Source organism: Saccostrea cucullata, unplaced genomic scaffold, assembly GCF_032062105.1.
Source record: "Saccostrea cucullata isolate Sc308-1 unplaced genomic scaffold, CSIRO_AGI_Scuc_v1 ctg160, whole genome shotgun sequence".
Taxonomy (NCBI): domain Eukaryota; kingdom Metazoa; phylum Mollusca; class Bivalvia; order Ostreida; family Ostreidae; genus Saccostrea; species Saccostrea cuccullata.
This window is the reverse complement of record NW_026938254.1, coordinates 120,557-144,999: the sequence shown is the minus strand read 5'-3', so window position 1 is coordinate 144,999 and position 24,443 is coordinate 120,557. Positions and strand designations below refer to the sequence as shown.

General features: G+C 33.7%; 3 protein-coding genes across 4 annotated transcripts in view; 2 read left to right on the top strand and 1 right to left on the bottom strand.

Annotated features, from left to right (window-relative positions):
• The window catches only part of LOC134249772 (neurofilament medium polypeptide-like), a 40,948-nt gene extending 31,686 nt beyond the window's left edge, over window positions 1-9,262 (top strand). Inside the window, 4 exon segments of the mRNA XM_062732117.1 lie at window positions 1,297-1,401; window positions 1,721-1,916; window positions 2,473-2,681; window positions 8,965-9,262. Of these exon segments, the coding sequence (XP_062588101.1) occupies window positions 1,297-1,401; window positions 1,721-1,916; window positions 2,473-2,681; window positions 8,965-9,093 (639 nt within the window). The 3' untranslated portion in view covers window positions 9,094-9,262.
• On the bottom strand, window positions 4,023-13,936 carry LOC134249771 (serine/threonine-protein phosphatase 6 regulatory ankyrin repeat subunit B-like). Of its 2 annotated transcripts, none has more exons than XM_062732115.1 (2): window positions 13,915-13,936; window positions 4,023-6,174 (listed from the first exon to the last, which is right to left on the bottom strand). In XM_062732115.1, the coding sequence occupies exon 2, from the start codon at window positions 6,172-6,174 to the stop codon at window positions 4,975-4,977; it is 1,200 nt and encodes a 399-aa protein (XP_062588099.1). In that variant the 5' UTR covers window positions 13,915-13,936; the 3' UTR covers window positions 4,023-4,974. The 2 variants fall into 2 exon arrangements, with proteins under 2 accessions (XP_062588099.1, XP_062588100.1); XM_062732116.1 differs by having other exon boundaries at window positions 13,906-13,934.
• Window positions 13,937-14,004: 68 nt separating this feature from the next.
• On the top strand, window positions 14,005-23,701 carry LOC134249770 (elongation factor G, mitochondrial-like). The gene is made up of 18 exons (XM_062732114.1): window positions 14,005-14,132; window positions 14,325-14,378; window positions 14,656-15,116; window positions 15,250-15,366; window positions 15,693-15,766; window positions 17,812-17,888; window positions 18,168-18,322; window positions 18,423-18,513; window positions 18,690-18,827; window positions 19,052-19,153; window positions 19,488-19,682; window positions 20,023-20,105; window positions 20,399-20,468; window positions 21,786-21,878; window positions 21,969-22,044; window positions 22,669-22,737; window positions 22,929-23,086; window positions 23,329-23,701. Exons 1-18 carry the CDS (start codon window positions 14,064-14,066, stop codon window positions 23,515-23,517), a joined length of 2,271 nt encoding a protein of 756 aa, XP_062588098.1. The 5' UTR covers window positions 14,005-14,063; the 3' UTR covers window positions 23,518-23,701.
• Window positions 23,702-24,443: the final 742 nt, after the last annotated feature.

Genomic DNA, 24,443 nt, shown 5'->3' with positions numbered 1-24,443 from the left:
AAAGCTTCTCAGGTGAGCGATGTGGCCCATGGGCCTCTTGTTAAAGTCTAAACCTACAATTTTATTTCACAATGAAATGGAAATATAAGGAATCACTGCCTAATAAGTATTGTATTTATGCATAATGGTCTTCACCCATTATGCAAATTATCCCATGTTTCCCACTATCGTTGATGCCCTGGCATACTATACTAACTAGACAGTGATTAAACAATAACTTTAATAGATATACAATGTTACTGTAAACGTATTACATTTGGCTGTGTATTCTTTTTAGCACCTTTGGCGGATAGAAACTTCTGCTTATTAAAGTACAACGCTAAATGTCTTGCACATGCATATACTCGTAAATAAGAACATTAAAGAATGTTCTAAATCAAATCTCTGCTAACTTGTTCAAAATCAATTTTCGCCAAATATTGTACACGCCAAATATAATACATTTACAGTATCTAGATATAGAAATGTTTATTTGTTTGTTTTTTAACGTCCCTCTTGAGAATTTTTCACTTATATGGAGATGCCACCACTTGCTGGTCAAGAGCTGCAAATTTGGACCTATATTACATTCAGGGCCATTGAGCAGTGAAGGATCTTTTTGTGCCAGCATCTTTTGCAACATGGGACCTTGGTTTATATGGTAATGTCTCCTCCACATCTCACAGTGGGATTTGAACCTGCAATGTAAGGATAGGCTCTTTACTTCATGACTCTAAAGCAGACATTTATGTACATGTTTATAAGAGTACATGTATATGCAGATAAAGCAGAAAGCTATGGATGCAAGCATTGAAAAACCTTCAAATTAGACCACCATTTTTTGGTCCCTCACTTCAAGTATTTTTTCTTTATGCATTCCTCTCTTTAAGACAGTTTGGAAGAGTGGAAATTCTGCATCCTGTTGAATGTTGAAATATTATTGGTACACTACAGACCAGTCCCCCTGCCTCTTTTATATTGTATTTTCTTTTGATTTTGAAGTTTAGAAACTATTAAAATCATGCATATTATCTCTTCAGTGAATTAGATTGCACAACCATTCACAGGACAACTCCATGCTGTGATGTTTGATTTTGGGATTAAATTCTGTTTGATATATTTATTCAAATTTACTGTTACAGCATATTTAGAAGTGATCTTGTTTATAATTTGTCATGCTATGGATAACTGCATTACTGTAAAATCTTGTTTCCAGGTTTGGATAAAACAAATGGGAATTTTATGTATAGTCTTCTTATATTTATATTTACATGCACATTGCAATAATTTAATTCAATATAATCATATTTTTTTCAGGGTCAGCAGAATGTTTTATTGTATGGTTTCCACAGGTCAAAGTCAGACTTAGATGTCCACAGCAATTTTTCATCAGAATCTTTAACTACACAATTTCTCAGGGAGGTATGCATATTTATAAAAAAAAATTCTCAATTTAATTAATATCCATAGATTTTTACAAATAAAGAATTTTTGTCTTAACTTTCTTAATGATAGCAAACACTATTTTCGTTCAATTTTAAGTGGTTTCCCATCGATGATGATGTATGAAATGATTATATAGTGATGTCATTTCATTGACAGAAATTCTAAAAAAAAACTGAGAAGGAACTAATTTAAAAAAATAGTTGTACATGCTACATATGAATCATGAAAATTAATGTAAATGTTGCATGATTAAAAAAAAAAAGAGATCTTATATTTTTATCCTTGTTCATCATAGAGATCTCAAGTGTTCCTTACCCACACCCCATCAGAGACACCCCAGGGGCGAAAAACTGCCCTGGGTCATCATCCGGTCAGTAGAGAGGAGGTCTCCATAGCCAAGACCACCGTGCCAAAGAAGGGGCTCATCAAACTGACCGCTCTGGATAATGAACGACAGAATCCCCTCCTCTTTGAGAAAAAAGAAAAGGAGGGTAGGTTAAATTAGTGTAATGTTTGAAGGCTGGGGTTTTGAATGTCAATTCTGTAGCTGCATATAGAAACTCAATTAAGGGGAAAAAAAAATCTTTGAACATCCAGTTGAGAATACCGGTAAGCATCAACGGATATGGTAAAGGTATGTCCACGAAAAAGGAACTGATCTGCCACAAATAGCTTAATATTTAGTTAGACGTCTATCTTGTCTATTATTGCTAAATTGGATATTTACAAACACATTAGAAATACTTTTCAACCTGATGAAAGAAGTATGTGTCATGTAGATTTTTAACATGTTTCATGAAGTTAGTGATGGTTTTTGGCTAACAAAAGCTGTCAAATATATATGAATGAATGCAACTATATGTATGTATGATACACTTTATGAAATAGAAAAATAATTGACCAATACAGTTTTCTAAAGACTTCAGATGTAAGTGGTACAAATACAATGCGATGCAATGAATTGTGCTAAAAAATATTAAAATATTTTTGTAGTATTACTGTTTGATTTATAGACAGTGTTTACAAATTGATGCTTTATATTTACAGTTTTACCGATGGAAGCTGTTCGAGAACAACAAAGGAAACAACAGAAGTATGAGAAGCAGAGAAAAATGTTGATCCGACGCAAAGACATAATGAACCAGGTCAACATAGGCAGTCTTCACTTGGCGGAGGAGAAAGAAAAACATGATCTGGAAATGCAGATAGAAAACTACACATTGGGAGATCTCCATCGTAACATTAATGAACTCACTGTATGTATAAACTACATAGGATCTCCATCGTAACATTAATGAACTCACTGTACGTATAAACTACATAGGATCTCCACCTCAATATTAATGAACTCACTGTACATATGAACTACATAAGATCTCCACCTCAATATTAATGAACTCACTGTACATATAAACTACATAGGATCTCCACCTCAATATTAATGAACTCACTGTACATATAAACTACATAGGATCTCCACCTCAATATTAATGAACTCACTGTACATATAAACTACATAGGATCTCCACCTCAATATTAATGAACTTAATGAACTCACTGTACTCACTGTACATATGAACTACATAGGATCTCCACCTCAATATTAATGAACTCACTATACATATAAACTACATAGGATCTCCACCTCAGAATTAATGAACTCACTGTACATATGAACTACATAGGGATCTCCACCTCAATATTAATGAACTCACTGTACGTATAAACTACATAGGATCTCCACCTCAATATTAATGAACTCACTGTACATATGAACTACATAGGGATCTCCACCTCAATATTAATGAACTCACTGTACATATAAACTACATAGGATCTCCACCTCAATATTAATGAACTCACTGTACATATAAACTACATAGGGATCTCCACCTCAATATTAATGAACTCACTGTACATATAAACTACATAGGGATCTCCACCTCAATATTAATGAACTCACTGTACATATAAACTACATAGGATCTCCACCTCAATATTAATGAACTCACTGTACATATGAACTACATAGGATCTCCACCTCAACATTAATGAACTCACTGTACGTATAAACTACATAGGGATCTCCACCTCAATATTAATGAACTCACTGTACATATAAACTACATAGGGATCTCCACCTCAATATTAATGAACTCACTGTACATATAAACTACATAGGAAATCCCAGAATTTTAAAGGTTCTCAACCCCCACCCACCCACCCCAAAAATTAGCCATTAAACTAAGCAACCTGATGGTCCTGGAGTATGAAACCCTTAGCTATGTGGGCCAGGTTAAATTTTACTGTTTTTGTGTCATGTACAGACTGACAAATTCATATCCTGAGACTTTGATGAATTGTAAAAAAAAAATTGCAGCCTTCAATATGCTTTATCTTCATACAGCTATAAAATAAAATCATTAGGGCCATATTTCTCCTCAAACCATTAATGTTTGATGTACAGTAAAGAAAAAGTTGAGTCTTAATTCAAGATGGTGGGGTGGGGGGTTAGAAATTACAATGTACACATACATATTTGAAATTCTCATTTTGTCTTCAAACGTATATAAGTCTGGAAGAGTAAAAACATTAGCTAGAATTGAAAACTTTATTTTAAAATATTGAAGATCAATTAACAACTGGACAACAAAATACAACATTCACAAACAATCGCCAGACTCAAGGGGAGTAACTCCCATAATTATTATTGCAAGCACTGAGTTGTACGTTCTATATATCCAACATTTAAAGCTGGTACAATGAGAAGGAAAACATCCTCTAAATTTACAACTTGTACAGCATCAATATACAATATTGAAGATAATATCTGTATATTAGTATTACAAATATTCAAATTAACACAATAAAATCTCCAGCATAGATTTCAACAAAGCCCCTGAACTGATAGGTATAGGAGTTAAGCTGATTTCTGTTCTAACAACTGCTTTGTTTTACACATGGAAATGGAGGAAAATAGGAAAGTGCATAGCACAGACACTATGAATTAAATGGTTATTTATTCACTTATTATTTTTTTTTATATAATCCTAGTTGCTAACTCTTATTTATTCATTTTTATATTAAATATTTTTTTTACACAGCTGTGACTGTCATTCTATTTACTTCCATTCACCTTTTCAACTCATAGCAGTAAACATCAAGCTCAGGGACTAATCAGCAGTAGAAAACTTATTTTTAATAAGTGACAGAATATTGTGTTGAAGACTCAAATGGATTTATTGCCTACATGATTTCAAGACAGAATTTCCCGACTTTATGCATGATTATAAACGGAATTAAAATCTTGTTGTATTAATTTTAATATTATTAATTATTACTACAGAATAACTTTGAATTTTAACATTGTGGCATTCTGTCCATTTATTACCAAGTTAGAGCCTGAATATAAATTCACTTTATATATGTGGATGAGCATTGCAAAGGGAGGTAATAATGATGTAAATTCTGAAGATTTTGGGTGAAAAAAGTTCATCCTGTTGTTTTGAGAAGGGTTTAAATTAGCTTTAATTTTTCATTGATTTTTTTTTATGTACCAGAAGCCAGTGTGAGCATGTCATTTGTATACTGGGGAAGTTGTAATCTATTGCACATATACAGAACATTTGTGTTTCCCTTTAACCAAAGTTCACGGCATCTATGAACACACACTGCCTGAAGGGACTCGGGAGAATTGATTTGTCTTTTTTCTTGGGTCACTTTTTCAACATACGAGATCAGCTGGCACAAGTCCGACAAAAGACTCATCAGCTCTTTGGAGTTGGAGTTTCCCTGGCCAAGAAAGTTAGATTCCAATCGCCTGAGTTTCTCTAGCACTGTGGGTTTTAATCTGAATCCGAATGCTCTCACTACCATCCTCATGCAAGTCAGACTGTTACTGGCTTGTTGGAGAATTTGTTCATTCAATGTAATAGATCGTATTCCTGTACTCCACACAATCTTTAGGCAGTAGTCCACATAGGAGGTGGAAAACGCCTCATTTTCCACAGATTTTCCACACATGATGAGTCTTTCTGTGGCCTTGACATTAAACTTGCATATGGCGACATGTAGGGGTGTGATGCCGTATTTGTCCATTGTGTTGATTTCGCAATTTTTCTTCAAGAGAAAATCAATGATTTCGGTATGATTTCCCACTATGGCATAATGAAGTGCTGATTTTCCAGAGGAGTTTGTTTGATTGATACTGGCACCATTTTGGACTAGTAATTCAAGCAGTTCTAAGTTTCCGTAGCTGCAGCAAATGATGACTGGGGAAAGTCCATTGGAGTCGCAAATGTTTACATCGGCATTTTGAGCAATGAGGACTTTTGCTAACTTATACCTGAAAGCTACAAGAGCTCCAATAAGGGGCGTTCTCCCCCAAACATTTTTCACATTGATATCAATTTTGTTTGCGAGTAGCACCTTGCAGCAGTCAATTGTATTGTTTGTAGTCTTAGAATTTGAACACAAATGTAACAAAGAGTCCCGGCTTCCATTTTCTTTGATATGTACGTTACAATTTTCCTCCTCGAGTAGAAACTTTAAAAATTTCACCCGCCCATACTGTATAATAAGCGAGATGAGACTGACTAACATTTCATTGTCCACATTTCGACTGTTGCGGTTATAAATGGCCTTGAACCAGTAAAAGTCGCCATTACGTATGGATTCCACTGCCTCATATTGTTCATTGCTCTCAGCTGGGTTTGCACTCGAGTTCATTGCCGAAAAAATGGCTCCCATCTAAAATGACAAGATTTTTATTTGAAGTTCATTTTGTAAAAAAAAAATTTTTGAGGCCTATACATATTTATGAAAATCATCTTGTTATTTTTGCATCCTAAATATTTACTTATTTAGGAGTACTGGTACATGTAGCTACTGACTGAAAGGTAAAATTTGCAAAATTTTTTAAGAAAAAGTAATAAATTTTGATCATGATAATACTCTGAAGATTGCTAGAAACCAGAAGATATGGTACAAGGTGGGGAAAAAAATTATATTAAACATAAAAAAAATAAAAAATAAAGACTTGATGAAGTGATATGTAAATTTGATATACCGGTACGGTAATTTACTGTTTCATTTCTTGCCTCACAACAATCAGATATATAATGCATTAATACATTCCATTTTTGATCCCTTTTTTGTCACAAACTACTTACATAATTAGAAATATCTGTTAACACTGTTACATTTTCTCCAGAGTTTTTGATGTCTTTAATTCCACAAAAATACTATACTGTGCATAAGAAAAAAAATTACTCCTCCTCAAAATTTATAGATATACCCAAACAACATCAGTAATTACCAATATCCTGTAAAGAACATAAAAGTTATGAGTTATTCATTCCAGTTGTATGAACTGTAGTGATTTCTCAGTTCTTGCATCTTATATAATTAATATCTGTCTCATTTAGAGATCATTGACATTGAAGAGGCGATTCTTTGTTTTCTAAAAACTTTTAAGTTCACTGGCCCCATAGGCCACAATGCTCATCTACATTTTTTTTTCAGAAAAAGAAATGTTTTCATTACCTGGTATTCATATGAAAAAGTTAGACAGACATGTTGGTCTCAACTTAGCCCCAAGGCAATTTAAATCAAACCGACTTCAATCCACCTGACTCCTACATGGCCTTATTGTTCAAGACAAGACTTCCAAGAACTTTTTTTCATATTCATGTTTTTGAGGTACGAAGAGAGCCACAAATTTTTGTCCACCACAAATATAATTTATCTACCATTAATACTCAACCATTTTTCATCCAAGGAATCAAACCCCCAGTCCTATGAACCAATATAATGTATTTTCCTCAATTAAACCAAAAAAATTTGACCCCTGGTAAATATGTACTATCATAGAAATTGAATCTTTCACATGGATTTCATCTTTTGTGGCCTAATTTTGTTTCAAAATTGTTTCTTGATTATCTCCTCTTCAAAAGGCAGTTATTCTTTTTGCCAATTTAAGATCAGTTAAAAATTGGTTCACTGATTCTGGAGAAAAAAAGGAGTAAAAATTGAAAATTAACAGATAGATGGATGGATGAGAAACTTTAATCAGAAACCAGAAGTCTCTGTCGAGACTGTAGCTCTACTGGTTTGTACTTATAACAAAGGAAGAGAAAAGTAACAGTTGAGACTTGAAACTTTACATCAGCAATAAATAGAATAATGATCCTTGATTAAGTATCTTTTTGTGGCAAGATTGCAATAAGACTACAACTATACGAGTAGCTTTTAATTAAAATGATGGTATCTCATTGTAGTCTATGTGCATGCCACATTAAATTATAATCAAATCAAAACTGTATTTGGAGAAATTTTATTTTAGTATTTCAAAGATATTTCTATTTTTTGTAACCAGGGCAACAACTTTCATCGAAATCAAAAACCGATATACAGAATTATGTATCTTAGTGTAGTCTACTTGTGTGCAAAGTTATATTAAAATCAGAACAAAACTGTAGGAGGAGTAGCATTTTGAAAGTATTTCACGGAAATTTATATCTTTAGTAACCATGGCAACACCGTTCATTGAAATTAAAAACCAATAAATATAATTATGTACCTTAGTATAGTCTACCTGTATGCCAAGTTATATTCAAATAAAAATAAAACTGTAGGAAGAGTAGCATTTTGAAATATTGTTTACAGACAGACAGACGGACGCATTACTATCATATAAGTTCTTCTGGTCTCTGACCAGTGGAGCTAAAAAATCACTTGGGCCTTTAATTGGCTCAGATGAGCTAAATATTATCAGTACATTATTGAAAAAACCAAGACAGCTAACCATGATCAAAGTGTTAATTACCTGATCATGATTATTATGTAAAAAAAAACTTGTGTGTTTGAAAGTACATGCATTGTTATATATATATATATATATATATATATATATATATATATATTTTTAAATTAAATTCTTGAATGCCAAATTCATGTACATGTAACACAAATTCATTGCAAGTCTAATGTACTTGAGGAATGTATTGGAAAGTTCAATCCTTGAATGCCAAATTAATGTAACACAAATTCACTGCAAGTCTAATGTTGAGGAATGGATTTGAAAGTTTAAATATATATCCTTAAATAATTGTTTTGAGAAAATCCTCAGCTGAATCCATGCAAACACTCGCTTCATAGCCATCAGAAAAGGGGGGGGGGGTGTTAGACTTTTTTTTGGCAAAGATAGACATTATATAAGCATCGAAAATTGGGGTTAACCTTTTTTTTTATGGTCTAGCCCTCCCACTTTCAATTAACACCCCCTCCCCCCCACTTTCAATTTGCTTCTGACACCTATGTGCTTAACACTACTCCTGGGCTACTTGAGCAGGATTTGAAAATTGAATATTCTGTTAAAATAAATTGTACTTGCATGAATGTGATGATTTACATGTACTTCTGATTGAAATATTATGTTGACAATGTGTTTCCTCTGCTTCTGTTTCAGAGACAGTGCCTTAGAGTTTAAATTTATATGTTTATCACGTATATAATCTCTTCATTTGTTTTTACTTGCAGAGCACAATAAGGCAACCATCTACAGATAATGTGAAGAGAGGGGGCAACAGAATGTCCAATACAAAGTCTCTTACCCCCCAGCCAAGAGGACTGGCCCTCCCGGCTATTAACACCATAAACCTGTTCTAGTGGGAGGTCCCATGGGAACAACCATGGCTTTCAAATGTGCAATTCACATATCTGATGACTAAATGGTCATTATTATTTTCTTTCACTTCAGTAATTGTAAATTGTATGTTATGTTTTCCCTCATTGTATATTGTGAATTTACTTTAATAAAATTCTATGCATTTGTAAATGTTTATTGTGTTGACACATTTTCATTTTTAGCTCACCATGACAAAGTTGAGATGAGCTTAATCTATATCCCTGCCTTGAGGTTAGGGTCCTAGTTAAAATTTAACAAGTCCTACTTGGATCAAACTTGCATGAATGAAATAACAATACTATGGGTATTATGTGCATTTGGATATTTCATGAAAGGAATATTTGGCAAGTACCTGGTACAAGTAATTTTTCTTATTTGTCCAATCCAAAGAGGAACAAAATATGTTTGTGAAACACTGGTGCCCCCAAATAGGAGCTTATGGCAAGGGTTGTAGTTTCTCAAATGCAAGTCAAACCCCAAGGTCAAAATTGTTGGTATTTAAAGGAAGGTCTTGTTACAAGGAATACACCTGTGAAATATGAAAGCCCTAGTACGAACAGTTCAAAATGTATAGTCAAGGTTTAAGTTTTTTAAAAGTGGGTCAAACTCTAAGGTCAAGGTAAAATATTTTATACCCATTGAAAATTCTTGTCACGATGAATATACATATGAAGTATGCAAGCCTTAGCACCAGCTATTCAAAAGTAAGTGCCAAGGTTAAAGTTCGAAACTTTTGGTAAAAGTGTGTCAAACCCCAAGGTCAAGGTCATGGGATCAATTTAAAAGTTATGGTAAAGGTTAAAGATTTTTAAAAAAGGGGTTAAACTCTAAAATCAAGGTCAAAAGGTCAATATTATACCCATTGAAATGTCTTGTCACTGTGAATATACATGTGAAGTATGAAAGTCCTAGCTGTTCAAAAGTTATGGTCAAGGTTGAAGGAAATTTTTGGGAAAAGTGGGTCAAACTCTAAGGTCATTAAAATTGATATGATACCCAAAGAAAGGTCTTGTCAAAAGGAATAAACCTATGAAATATAAAAGCCATAGCCCCACCCAATCAAGAGTTACATAAATTTTTTGCAGACAGGGTAAAACCTGTATATACCCCCTGAATATTATTTGATTAAAGGGGCAAAAAAATGGACAACAGCAGAAAATATTTCCCATTACAATATAATGATTTTGTTCCACAGCAGATTTAATTTTTAATAAGACAAGAAAACAGGATTAGAATTCTCAATAAGACCTTTCACACGAAGTTCCGGGGGTGATAATCGTTCTGTCTAGCCATCTGTTTTAACTTGCAAGCATATTCTCCGGTAGTGCAGAATAAAGTCGTTCAAACCATGCCCCTGATCTGTTAATGGCCCGAGTGCATCTCCACATTGTGGGAAGGTTTACATACATGCAGCGATGCTTATAGGCACAAGATAAACATATATTCTCCAGAATAGGCCAGGTATCAAAGCCATGTTTAAAATTAGTTAACAAATGTAAGGCCTTAAAAAAATTAATTTCTCAGACCCTCCCTCATCTGTTCCAAGGGTGCCTCATTCACCCTTTTTATTGCTAAATCAATAAAATAACCAGAAGTCTCTGTCGAGACTGAAGCTCTACTGTTTGAACTTATAGCAAAGGAAGAGAAAAGTACTTAAGCAGCTGGGATTTGAAACTTTACAACTTACAGCAAAAAATAGAATAATGATAGTTGATAAAGTCTCTTTATGTTCTTAGTGTAGTCTATTTGTGTGCCAAGTTATATTAAAATCAGACCAAAACTGTGGGAGGGGTAGCATTTTGAAACAATTTTACAGATATTTCTATTTTTAGTAACCACTGCAACACCGTTCATCGAAATCAAAAACCGATACACAGATTTATGTATCTTAGTGTAGTCTACTCGTGTGCCAAGTTATACTGAAATCAGACCTAAACTGTGGGAGGAGTAGCATTTTGAAAGAATTTCACAGAAATTTCTATTTTTAGTAACCACGGCAACACCGTTCATCGAAATCAAAAACCGATACACAGAATTATTTACTTAGTGTATTCTACTTGTGTGCCAAGATATACTGAAATCAGACCAAAACTGTAGGAGAAGTAGCATTTTGAAAGAATTTCATAGAAATTTCTATTTTTAGTAACCACGGCAACAACGTTCATCAAAATCAAAAACGGATACACAGAATTGTGTATCTTAGTGTATTCTACTTGTGTGTCAAGTTATACTGAAATTAGATTAAAACTGTAGGAGAAGTAGCATTTTGAAAGAATTTCACAGAAATTTCTATTTTTAGTAACCACGGCAACACCGTTCATCGAAATCAAAAACTGATATACAGAATTATGTATCTTAGTATATTCTACTTTTGTGCCAGGTTTTGTACAATTTAAAAAGCTGCCTCATCATGTTTTGGGAGCAATTAAAAAGTAAAAAAAAAAATGCCTCCCTCCCTCGTTATATTTCTTGAAAAAAGGCCTGAGAACCAAGGAATTCACTTTGCATGGCCTAATGGTTTGGGTCATGGATATCGGCCTGGATAATAGCTCAGTTGGTAAAGTATCCGACTGGAGATACAGGGGTCCTGCGTTCAATTCCCGGTCCAGCCATACATTTTCTCCCTTCCTGTTATACACATGTTTAAAAAATGCCATCCAGTTAGGAGACTATAGTAAGACTGGTATACATGTATAGTTACAGTATATCGGGTTCTGAGTTGCTCAGTGGATGAGAATCATTGTTTGCCCTTGGACCAGTCACTAGTCCGTCACAAGTTAAGTCCCATTACACCCACTGCATTTTTGAGACTGAGAAAATGCAGATTAAGTTCCTAAATTGTCTAATGAGATTATGACACTCATGACAATAAACACAAACATAAATTGTGCATAAAGTGGTGTCACTTGTTTGATGATAAAAAGACATTGGGAAAGCATGGGTACTGAATACATACTCAGGTGCGGATCCAGAATTTTTTCTAGGGGGGTCCACCCCAGTCCAAAAAAGGGGGGAGTCTATTAATTCTAGTGTTTCAAACCTTCTGCGTTTTCTGAGGGAGGTCCAAGGTAACTTTTTTCTTCCTTTAGTATATAAATTTAATAAACTTGCAAATTCCGGGGGGTCCTGACACCCCCTACCCTCTTCTAGATCCGCGCATGCATTCTATGTTGTTCTGAATCATAATAGATTTCTTTTTTTGATTATTATCATATATTGGGTTATTTTAGCGTGGTGCTAATTTTGGCTTACTGTAGAAGTACTTTTTTTCTGCTTGGTATTAATTTACGCTATGTATGCAGTCACAAATTTTCAGCGGAAATTTATTGTAAATGTAAATAAATGTAAGGCATATAGTGACAGTTTAGGAAATCTGCGTAATTATCTAAACACGGATTCAACAGAAATGAGATTCTGCAGAATTATAACCCCCTGGAAAAAAGTAGGTCTATAGTATTTTAGCTTTTGAAAGTAGCCCGCTAAAATTTTTAATGGCTAAAATATTTGCAACTCTTCTTAGTGTAAATCTGCAAAGAATTAAAACCCTGTGACCGTTAAAATAAATTACGCCAAAATTATTGGCATACCTTTGAGCAGGAAAAACGCCAAATTTGACACCCCCCAAGAAAACTCGCAATACAGTTTTCTTATGTACAAACATGTATTACGGGTCAGGAAGAAGGATAGGCCCAAATTCGAAATTGCACTTTATTTCCCCAAAAGTTAAGATTGTAATAGAAAGAAGGAAGATGCAACCAGACTAGGACTCACACCCCCAGAGTGCCCCCTGAATCTCCAGTCAGGACATAGGTGCTCTACCAAGTTAACTGGTCACCAAGATGAGCCATCTACCAGGTCCCGAAACAGCAACCAAGGCTCTTCTCTGGCACTTCTTTTAATTTGCCTCTCTCCCCTGATTCGCACTTGTGCATGAAGTTGACTCGCATCTGTGCCTACCCGGCCCCCCTCCCAACAGCAACCCCGTCTCATTTCTAGCACTAATTCTTTCTCCTCTTTCTTCAAAGATTTAAATTATACCCGTACACACTGAATCTTAGACTCTACCAACTGTAATCTCTGTGAGATTTATTAAGACCAAATTGTACCGACGTCTTTTCAGACCTAACTTCATGGCCACCTGTGAACAAATCCATCTGACCTGCACACAATTATAATGTCCCTCTCAATGTATTAGGTCTTCTATCAAGGTATGTAAACTGGTTAGTAGTATTTTCTTAGTTTTTTTAATCTTATGGTCAAAATGCGTGAAAATATTCTAGTATTATAATATTAAGCCATGAATGGGATAGAATACAGAAAGTTACAAAAATGAATTGTTAAGGTCTGATATATGTATAGTAAATTTATTAGAACAGGCACCTGAATTCCTAGTATTATCAATCAGTATGAGTATAGGTACAAGGGGAATCAGTACAGGGGATAGAATTTTTCGATATTTGACTTATTGAACTTCTTAGTTCAATAAGTCAAATATCGAAAAATTCTATCTCCTGTAATTGTATATTATAGCGGGGCATAATTTTTCGATATTTGGCTTACTGGGCGACTGGTTGATAAAAATTCTGGTGCCTGTGGTATTGGTCTTCACAAAATTCACAACTGACAGCTGCTTCACATGTGTATGTCACCAGAAAACTTGTCAATAACACTAACAGGTGTTACATGTATTCTCAAATAATTATGAAAATGGCAGTTCTTTAATGACTTTTAAAAAATCTGATAATATCAAAAATAAAACAAAGCAGTCTAAGATAATTAATTTAGTTTTTCACCTTGTTTACCTGTATGGCTTATGTTGTTCTCACCGTACACATGAAAATGAAAGTAGATTTAAACTTCCTGTTATGTATGCGCTTGCGCAGTAGAGAGTTTACATCACGCACATGGACCACCGGTGAATGTCAACTGCGGCAAAAGTCTTATATTTAAAATGACGATCCTTAAAAGATTTTCGAGTATTCTGTATCTTTCACTGAAAAATGGTATTCCGATGCAAAAGGTTTGTACCTTAGACTTGAATCTAAAATAATACAGTTGTTTCATTGTGAAAATGTATTTATGCAACTGTTTCACCAGAATTTCCTCTAAACTGTAATTTACGTAATTCGTTTACAGCTATAGAAATTAAGAGAAATATTGACTTGAAGATTATATGATTATATATTTTTATATCATTTGATATTTATTTTAGTTCACACCTTGCGTGGCATGTGCGGTTAGAAATTACTCTGCACGTAAAACGGGGGTAAGTTTAACAACTTCCATTTTACAACTGTACTTACACTTATCGTTAGGCTACGTCAAAAACTCTCTGCCAAAATAACAAAGTATTGTGCAGATGTTAGTTGACATTAATTGAATAAATTTATATAAGAGTATTTTGTAAAAACAAAGAAAATTAAAAAAAAGATGAAAAAAATATATTATCAGAATTCATAGATTATACACCCAGCCTTCATGTGGTATTCCATCATGACCTTCTTAGAAATATACAGCATATGAATATCATACTACATTTACAGGATGTGACATTAGACTCTTCAATGATAAGAAATATTGGAATCTCTGCTCACATAGACTCTGGCAAAACCACGCTCACAGAACGTCTTCTATATTACACTGGAAAACTGGCAGAAATGCACGAAGTGAGAGGAAGAGACAATGTTGGTGCAAAAATGGACTTTATGGAGCTGGAACGACAGCGCGGAATCACAATTCAATCAGCGGCAACATATGTCAACTGGAAAGGTACAAACATTAACATTATAGACACTCCGGGGCACGTAGATTTTACAGTGGAGGTGGAGCGTGCTTTACGTGTATTGGACGGTGCTGTGCTTGTGCTCTGTGCAGTGGGGGGAGTTCAGAGTCAGACCATTACCGTAAATAGACAGATGAAGAGATATAATGTACCATGTCTGGCTTTCATAAACAAGCTGGATAGATTGGGTTCCAATCCAGTTCGAGTTTTATCACAGCTGAAGTAAGTTTTCTTTTTTCAATTTTAAAAACCTTTCTTTTAATAAAGTCATTTCATCCCATTGCATGTAGTTTGAAAAATGTTGCAAAATTTTCACTGATAGGCCATTGTAATACCTCTTAATTTGTTTTTCTAGGTCCAAATTGAATCACAATGCAGAGTTTGTACAATTACCCATTGGACTGGAGAAAGACCAGGAGGGCATTGTAGATCTCATTGAAATGAAGGCCTTGTACTTTGGAGAGCCATGTGGGTTAGTAGTGTATTCTAATCAAAACTCTGCTCTCTTTCCTGAAATATTGAAATGCTGAAATATAGCATATGACTAACTGGGATCATAATATTACAAAATGCAATTTTTAATAGGTAGAGAGAGACTGTGTTTCAGTTCGAAAACAAAGTAATAAAACACTAGTCAATCAAATAGTTCAGTTCTATATTTTTGATCATGTTAGGTGGATGTAGGCTTGCTGACAATATTAAAGATAGAACTTTGGTTAAAATTAATCAAAATCTTAAAATTAGGCTTGAAAAATATCATTCAAATTGTATCCTGCATATGCTGTTTTTTTTTTGTAGTCTAAATATTATTGAAGATGAAATCCCAGCTCATCTGAGAACTGAGGCCAAAGAGAGAAGACAAAAGCTTATAGGTATGTGATAAATGTACATCCTGGTTTTTGATAAACAATAAACAGCCTGCTGAATAGGAATCATGTTTGGATTGATGATATTTTCTTACATGCAGAAAATGTTAACTTGCTTCCATAATGTGTTTGTCCCTTTTGAATGAAGATATTTAACCTGTAACAGACTTAGATATCCAGTTGAAAGCCCATTTAAGTCAAGTATTAAATATTAGAATTACAGTTAATTCTCGATAAACCGCCACCTTTTGTAATTTAGAAATCATGGCGGTATAACGAATTTGGCGATGAATTGAATTTCCCATCTTTTATAGGAAATAGGAAGTAGAGTTACCGTTCTTAGAAATACCATTTACATGTAGCGTTTCTATTCTTATTAACACATGTATATGTATATAAAAACATATTTCTAAATTTGAAAATACAGCCTACTCCGGATATATTGAAATTCAGGGGACCATGCAAATCATTTCAATATATCCGTAATTCAATATAAGCGAAATCGTGAAGCCGCCATTTTTCAAGTTCAATCCCGATCTAAAATAAAGAAGAACAAACCCGAATAAATTAATTTTGTCATCGTCTACAACAGTGAACAGATTACATGGAATATGAGTCCTTGAAAGTTTAAATATTTTTTTTATTTCTGTTTCATTGAAAAGACAATCTTGAACCTCATTAATTATTATTCCCCGATCACATTTATTTACCTGGTACGTTTTGGAAAAAATTCACCGAACTTAAACGGTTGAGTACTGCTGAACGCTGCTTGCATTTCATCGTAAGTGTACTCGGGCTAATCAATCTCTTAGTTATTTAGAATTTAGGCATATCAATAGCCACCAACAGTACGTATTCAATTTCAAAGTTATGTTTTTTTCCTAGATCTGTGGGAGTAACTATATTACGATTAGATGTTTAGTCGCGATATGTCCGTATCATATATGTGGACACAAAGAATTTAACAGTGAAAAATTTTATTTCGTAAGAGCATGCAGTGTGAAAAAACATAAGGTGAAAACTTAATTATTCACACCTTTGTATATCAACTGGTCAGTCAGGCATAATTTCTGTCACCAACCGTAACGACAGCCGCCAGGAAGTACTTCAATATAACCGTTATGAAAACAACTCATTATCACCTGTGGGGACCGATCAGTGGCTTCAATATAAGCGAAATTTCAATATATCCGATTTCAATATAACCGTTATTTTAATGCAAAGAATATGAGAGGCAAAAACTGAGGATTTATTTCTATTTCAAAATAAGCGGAATTTCAAAATAAGCGAGTTCAATATAAGTGGAGTAAGCTGTACTTCAAGTAATTTTTATATGTACAATTTCGCTAAAACAAAATGTGCAGTTATAAAATAATGATGATTACATGTGTATGCATGTAAATCTGCACATCTGATATCAATAAAAAACATGCTGGGTCGATCGTCATAACTAATATATAGCCGATAGTACATAAAATGAATTCTTGAAAAAATTCATTCTTTATGACATCATTGTTAATGAAAATTTCACAATTTTTACCGTATAATTATTTTTAAGCAAACTTTGCATTGTTTAAATCCGAGATCATCAGAATAATATCGTTATCAGTGTTCTTTAACAACGACCGCTTTCCTGGCGAAGCAGTGACTAAATGATTTTTATTAAACAGAAAACAAAATTATTATAACACTTTACGTTAAATTAATTCTTATTTAATTACTTAATTGCATATACCTCCTCTGGCTTTGCATGCTTTACAACATGGATAGTCTCAACCAATTAGCCGCGCTTCACTGACCACAAGCACCTGTGGCGGTATATCGAGATAATTGACACTTGAAAATGGACGTTTATTTTGAAAACAGGGAGGCAGATGGCGGTATGTGAATTTGGCGTTATAAAGAGAATTTTATATAGCAGGAAAAACGTTCTCGGGAAATCATGGCGGTATTGCAAAAATGGCGATGAATCGAATGGCGATAATTCGAGAATTGACTGTAGTTCTGTTTTAGTCGTGAACTGACAAACTGGATTAAATTTGTGATTACAGAAGCTGTTTCAAATGTTGATGATGAACTTGGAGAGATGTTTCTGGAAGAAAAAGAACCTACAAATGATGATATTAAGGTAGCTATATAACTTTGTAAGGATGCATAAACATATTTGATGCATATGACTTGTTTAGCTTTGAAAAATGTTATAAAGAAAACTTTTTCAATGTTTTGTAATGCTATTTAAAACATGTATCACATCATTGTTTTCATTGACCTCGTTAAGTTTTATGGACCATTCATCCATTCATAAGTAGTATATTGATGGATATGAATGGAAGTATATATATACGTGTATATATCAAAGTTGAATGAAATACTGTAAATTGATGCTTCAATTTTCTTCACTGATCAGGCAGCCATTAGAAGATCCTGCATTAAGCGGGCCTTTACACCTGTATTTATGGGGACAGCTCTGAAGAACAAAGGTGTACAGCCGTTACTAGATGCAGTGGTAGACTACCTCCCCAACCCGACAGAGGTCGAGAATATCTGTCTCAATAATGCAGAGTAAGTTCAGGCAAAAACAGTGGTAATGTAATTATAATTTAGTACAGAAGATAAAGGTATCATTTTTTACACAAATTTAATGACCTATTATATTTTGCAGGTTGGATGAAAACGGAAATCCAACTAAATTTCTGCTAAGCTCAGAGAGAACAACGGAGAACCCATTTGTTGGATTAGCTTTCAAGCTGGAGGTACAAGTTCAAGACATTATTGCTTTAAGCCATATGTCTTATTAGATACATGTAATATTCTTAAAAGGATTTAAAAACTAATAGTTTGTAGTCATATTTTAACATGTAAGTAATGTGGATTTTTTTAATCATTGTATTTTGCAAAACATTTTATGTCTAAAAAATTTATTTATCAGGCTGGAAAGTTTGGTCAGTTGACCTACATGAGAGTTTATCAAGGTGGAATGAAGAAAGGGGACACCATTATTAACACGAGGAACAACAAGAAAGTCCGCGTATCCAGACTGGTTCGGATGAATGCAGATGAAATGGAGGTGAGAGACTGCAGTGCACAAATTTTTGTGATCAGATTTAGATTTACTATAAATAGTTTGATTTTATTGGAAGGTTTGTTTGTGAAAACTGTTGACAGTTGTCATGTAGTTGCCTACTTAGAATGATTTCTGAAAACTATTGCGATTCATGTTGGGAAATGTGAAAATGCTGAAAGGGTACTGGTATACAAGGAGTTTATGTGACTTTTCTTTTTCTCCTGCAGGATATAGGGGAGGCTTACGCTGGAGACATCTGTGCTCTGTTTGGTGTGGACTGTGCTGGAGGAGACACATTTGTCAACAAGGGAAACACACAGCTCTCTCTGGTCTGTAGCAATTATCTACCGAGTGTTTTTTTTTTATACTGGTAAATTAAAATATGATTCAGTCTATATAATCAAGGCTATGATTAGTGCATCTAAAACATTAGGATTTTACATCAGGGTAAGGAATAAAAAGAAGTACTTGTATTAAATGAAAGTATATTTGCCTTTTACTATTAAGGATGATAATGTTACAAGTATATGATATATGAAAAAAGAAGGCAATTTTAATATAATAAAAGTACATGTAGAAATTATGATAATAGTTGAAGATAGTTTAAAATTTGTGTGTATGAAGTGTTTTATAACCCCTAATTTTAATTTTTTTTTTTTTTAGGAATCTATGTATGTGCCAGATCCTGTTATTTCCATGTCAATAAAACCAGTGGACAAGCAGAACCAGGAAAACTTTTCCAAAGGGATCTCAAGATTTACAAAGGAGGATCCAACATTTAAAGTGGCATTTGACCCAGAGTTAGGAGAAACCATTGCAACGGGAATGGGAGAATTACATCTGGAAATTTATGCTCAAGTACATATTTTTGCCCTTTTCCAATCCTACATATATATGTAAATGTACTTATCTAAATGAACTTAGAAAAGAACTTTGTCTATCAGTATCTAATCTTTCCTTGACATATGTACTGTGAAATCACTAATTTTCATGGGGATTAAGGGTCATTTCCTTGATTTTATGTTATGAAAATTCCCATGAATTCATATCCCCCATACTGCAATTAGATGTTTCTCTAACTAAGAAATCAGATACCCTAGAGCCAGTATTTTGTTCTTTTAACAATGAAAATGGTACAGCATGAAAATAAGTGATTTTACCATACTCCTATTTTAACCAAATCTCTCTTCTTTCACAGAGACTGGAAAGGGAATACAAAGCCAAGTGTATACTGGGAAAGCCAAAAGTTGCATTTAAAGAAACTCTTCTGGAACCCGTAGAGTAAGTGGCTTTATATTCACATGCTCATGGCAAATAAAATTAATTTTCTGAATGCATGTGTAAATTTACTGTAAAAGTTTTCATGAATTTCACATCTGTAATAATCTGCAAACTAAGTTTTGTTGATTGAAAATAATCATGGTTAAAAATCATTTTGGGGAAGGGATGTTCTAGTTTTGATACATTTTCAAAAGCATACTTAAATTTTCTAAAAGCCTCAATAATGAAGATAAGGTGCAGCATTATAATGAAATTGTAATTTATTGTCATTTAAAAATCCTATTTTATCCTAGGTTTGATTACTGGCACAAGAAACAGTCTGGTGGTAGAGGAGAATACGCTAGAGTTATAGGAACAGTAGAGGTAAGGAAATTCTGTGACTTTCCATTGGTTCTATATATGGGTGCAACCAGTGGTAAATTTTAAAGATTTTCTTGGATGGAGTGTAAATAATTGTAGTTCTTCCTCATAAAGAAACAACAAGGAGGGGTCTGTTGGATTTTGTTTTATGATATATTGAATTTAAGAGAAGTATTAAAATGGTAAATAGGCAGGCCTGAATTAAACAATTCAAAATTAAACAAACTTAAAATGTTCAGGATCTATTTAAAATAAAAAAAAAATCTCCATGGATTGTGATATGTTAGAGTATTGCCAAACTATAGTGCATTTTTGATGAATAATTTTAGACATTGGAAGCAGATACCTTGTACATGTATGTGCCATTGCTGCTAACAAATATGAATCTTTTCAGTCAGAGTTTAAGAATTCCATTTAACAAGCACTGAAATGTGATCTATTTCTATGATTAAAAGGAATGAATTAATAAAACTTTAGAAATATAATTTACAGTAAAATTTGGTTATAACAAGTCACTAGGACCTATGAAATTACTTGGCTATATCTGTAATTCATTATATCCATAATTCATTTTATCTGTATAAGGAAATCATTAAATTTATATGGCTGGGGATCCAAGATAATTTCAGTATATCTGTGAAATCGCAATATCCGTGTTAGTGCTAAACAAGTTTTACTGTATTTTAGTTCTTCACTTGATTTTATGGTTTGTTTTAAATAAGATGATTTACAAATACATTGTATTATACAATTATGGACTGTTTTGGTGTTGAATATGGTTTGTTATTCACTAGAAAAATATTCATTTTGACCAAGGCGAAGCGGAGGTCAATATGGATATTTTTTTTGTGAATAACAAACCATATTCAACACCAAAACAGTCCATAATTGTTTTATTATATAGTCTGAATTTGAATAAATAAGACACTGAGGGCTGAAAGACAACACCACTTTCATTTACGAACTTCCGTCATTGAAAAAAAATAATACCCAAATTGCACATGCAGTTTGTCACCTCTGTGTTTTCCTCTCCAAATTTCACTTTGTAAGACGTCCAAATGTTTAAGAATAACCCTGCAATTGGTTTGTATAATATTTGTCCTGCTCGAATACTTAGCTCACCGTGGCCGTTGCAACCATTGTTTACAATGCTGTTTGAGGTATCGATTGTGATGTCACAATGCCTCTGCATGCGCAATGACCCTTGGTGAATACGGCCTCAAATTCAGTGAATATGCAGTGTTATGAACTGTTTGCGCTTGTATAGATTATATAGGGAATATGAATAGACTATATAATAAAAATCATTATTCTCCACAGCCTTTACCACCAGAGGAAAACACAAAACTGATTTTCCAAGATCACACCCAAGGAACAAATATCCCTAAAAGCTACATCCCAGCTATTGAAAAGGTAAGTCATTTTAGTCAACACAAAAGATACGATTGTAATAGTCTTAGTAGCAGTGGCATGTATTCACACGTTAGTCATTTTCTGTTTTAGGGTTTCAGGAAGTGTTATGAAAAGGGACCAATAGCTGAACAGAGAGTATCAGGAGTTCTTATCAAGTTAAAAGATGGTAATTAAGAGAAATACTAGGGAACCTGCAAGACTCTGGCCTTGATAGCCATGCATCCACATTACTATGTAAAGTGGGGCTTAATTATTCTAGACACCTTTGTAACAAAAGAAATTACCTAGATAAATGAATTGTCCAGATAACTGATTCCTTTCTAGGAAAAATAACCCACTCAATACATGTAGACACTGTACAGCAGGAAATTTACTAGATGTTATTATCCAATATATTTGCAGAAAATTAAATGTAGCGAAATTATCATACAATGAATTATTCTTAAAAATTGTTAAGAAGTATGTAAATTGTCAGTATTAGAAATAAAATGTTCATATGTTTGATGAATTAGACTGAATAATGTAAAAAATCATTTAAAGAATATTCTCTGGAAAGTTCATTGTCCAGATTAATGGCACACAGATAAATGAGACTTTACTAGTTGATTTTGTTTATATGAGATGGGCTTTAACACCCAGGATTAGTTGTGTGGTGTTTGTTTTAACACCGTCAGCTGTGTTAGAGTTGACTGCTTGTGTAAACCCTGGGTTTAAGAAATTGTTCTGATTCTTATTGATTGATGTTGTAATTGTTATTGAATGGTGTTTTCAGAGTGTTAATGTTTTACAGGTGATGCTCATTCTGTAGACAGTAGTGACTGGGCATTTGAACAAGCTGCCTTCCAAGCAGGCCTTGACAGTAAGTCTACATTGACAGAATGCTCTCTTTACTAGGGACTGATAGGTGTACAAAACGGCTTAACATTGATTTTACTGTCCCAAGGACATGGTAGGAGGGAGAATATTAAGTAAATATCTGTTGTGCAAACTTTCAAAAATAGTGTTTATCAATGTTGATATGTCTGTAAGAGTTACTTCCCTTTTTTGCAGCCTACACTTACTCCTGGGCAATGTTGGAGCCCGTTATGACAGTAGAAGTTAACGCCCCCTTGGAATATCAAGGTGCTGTGTTAGCAGGACTGACCAAGAGGAATGCTATTTTTCTAGGAACAGATTCTAATGAGGGGTACTTCTCTTCATATTGCGAGGTAACACTATAGTTGGATTTGCAAGAATTGATTTTCATATAAAATTAATGAAGTATTAAAAAATATATGAAAAATACCTGTGTTCTTTATTCATCTAAGGCAATTTTTAAGATTTTCTTGTTCTGTAGTAAATAACTAAAGGATGTGTATTACAATACATAATGAATTTCAAAATACATGTACAGTGTATATAGACCACTATTGTGTTTGTGTTGACTTTGTATATTACTTAAAACTAATAGGTGCCACTTAACTTGATGTTTGGATATTCCACTGAATTAAGAACTCTAACACAAGGACAGGGAGAATTTACAATGGAGTACAGTAAATATTGTCCAGCAGCCGAAGACACTGTACGGAAACTGACAGAAAGCATGGAACAGGAGTCCGCCAAGAAAGGATCGCAGGAGAAAAAACAGAAGAGGAATTGACGACAGTTCTCTTAGTGTTAAAATATTTTTAATTTATAAAATAATTTAATCTTATAGAGAGATTTATTGACACTGATGTGAAAAATTGACATTTATCTTGTACATGTTCTCTTATGAAATTGATGTTGTTATATGTATGTTGAATGTGATATGTCTTGCAAAATGGTAAATAAAATGATACAGCAATTTCTTTGTTTCTCTGCAAACATCTAGGAATTTAAAATGACGGAAAAAAAACAACACATTTAAAAAATAGGATTTTTAGGATATTAAAAGTTCATTTTTATTAAGGCCCCTGGATCTTCTCTCCATATTTTATGCATTGGCGGATCCAGAGGGGGGAGGGTTCCAGGGGTTGGAACCCCCCTTTATTTTTTGCCTAGTGGAGAGAGAGAGGGGGGGTAATACGTTTTCTGAGATTATATATTTGTACGTCTTACTTATATATTGAATAGATAGGTTCTCACACATTTAGTTTCCTCCAGTCACCTTCTCTATTATACTTTTTAAAAGAGAATGGTAGAAAATATTCTACTTGTTCTTATATATCTTGTATATTATACCCTGGTATGTAATATGCGATGTTTCATTTGATATTGGATTCTCGTCATCTTTGGCTGTGTTGACTATGTTTGTACCGTTTTTATCAAATCTAGATCTAGATCTTTTGAAGGAACTAACATATCATATAACTCTTTATTTTAAAGCCCACCCGCATCCCACCCCCAAAAAAGTTATTCAAATTCTTAAAGAAAATTCTTTATACTCTTCGGAAATAATACAAATCCATTCAATTTTAAGGCTTCCGTAGTTATGAAATGTGTAGGTTTTTTTTGTGTGTGTGTTGTTTTGTTCGGACTGGGGGTAAACTTTTTTTTATATAAAGGACGTAAAATAAAGATAGTATTTACGATAACCTTAGATTT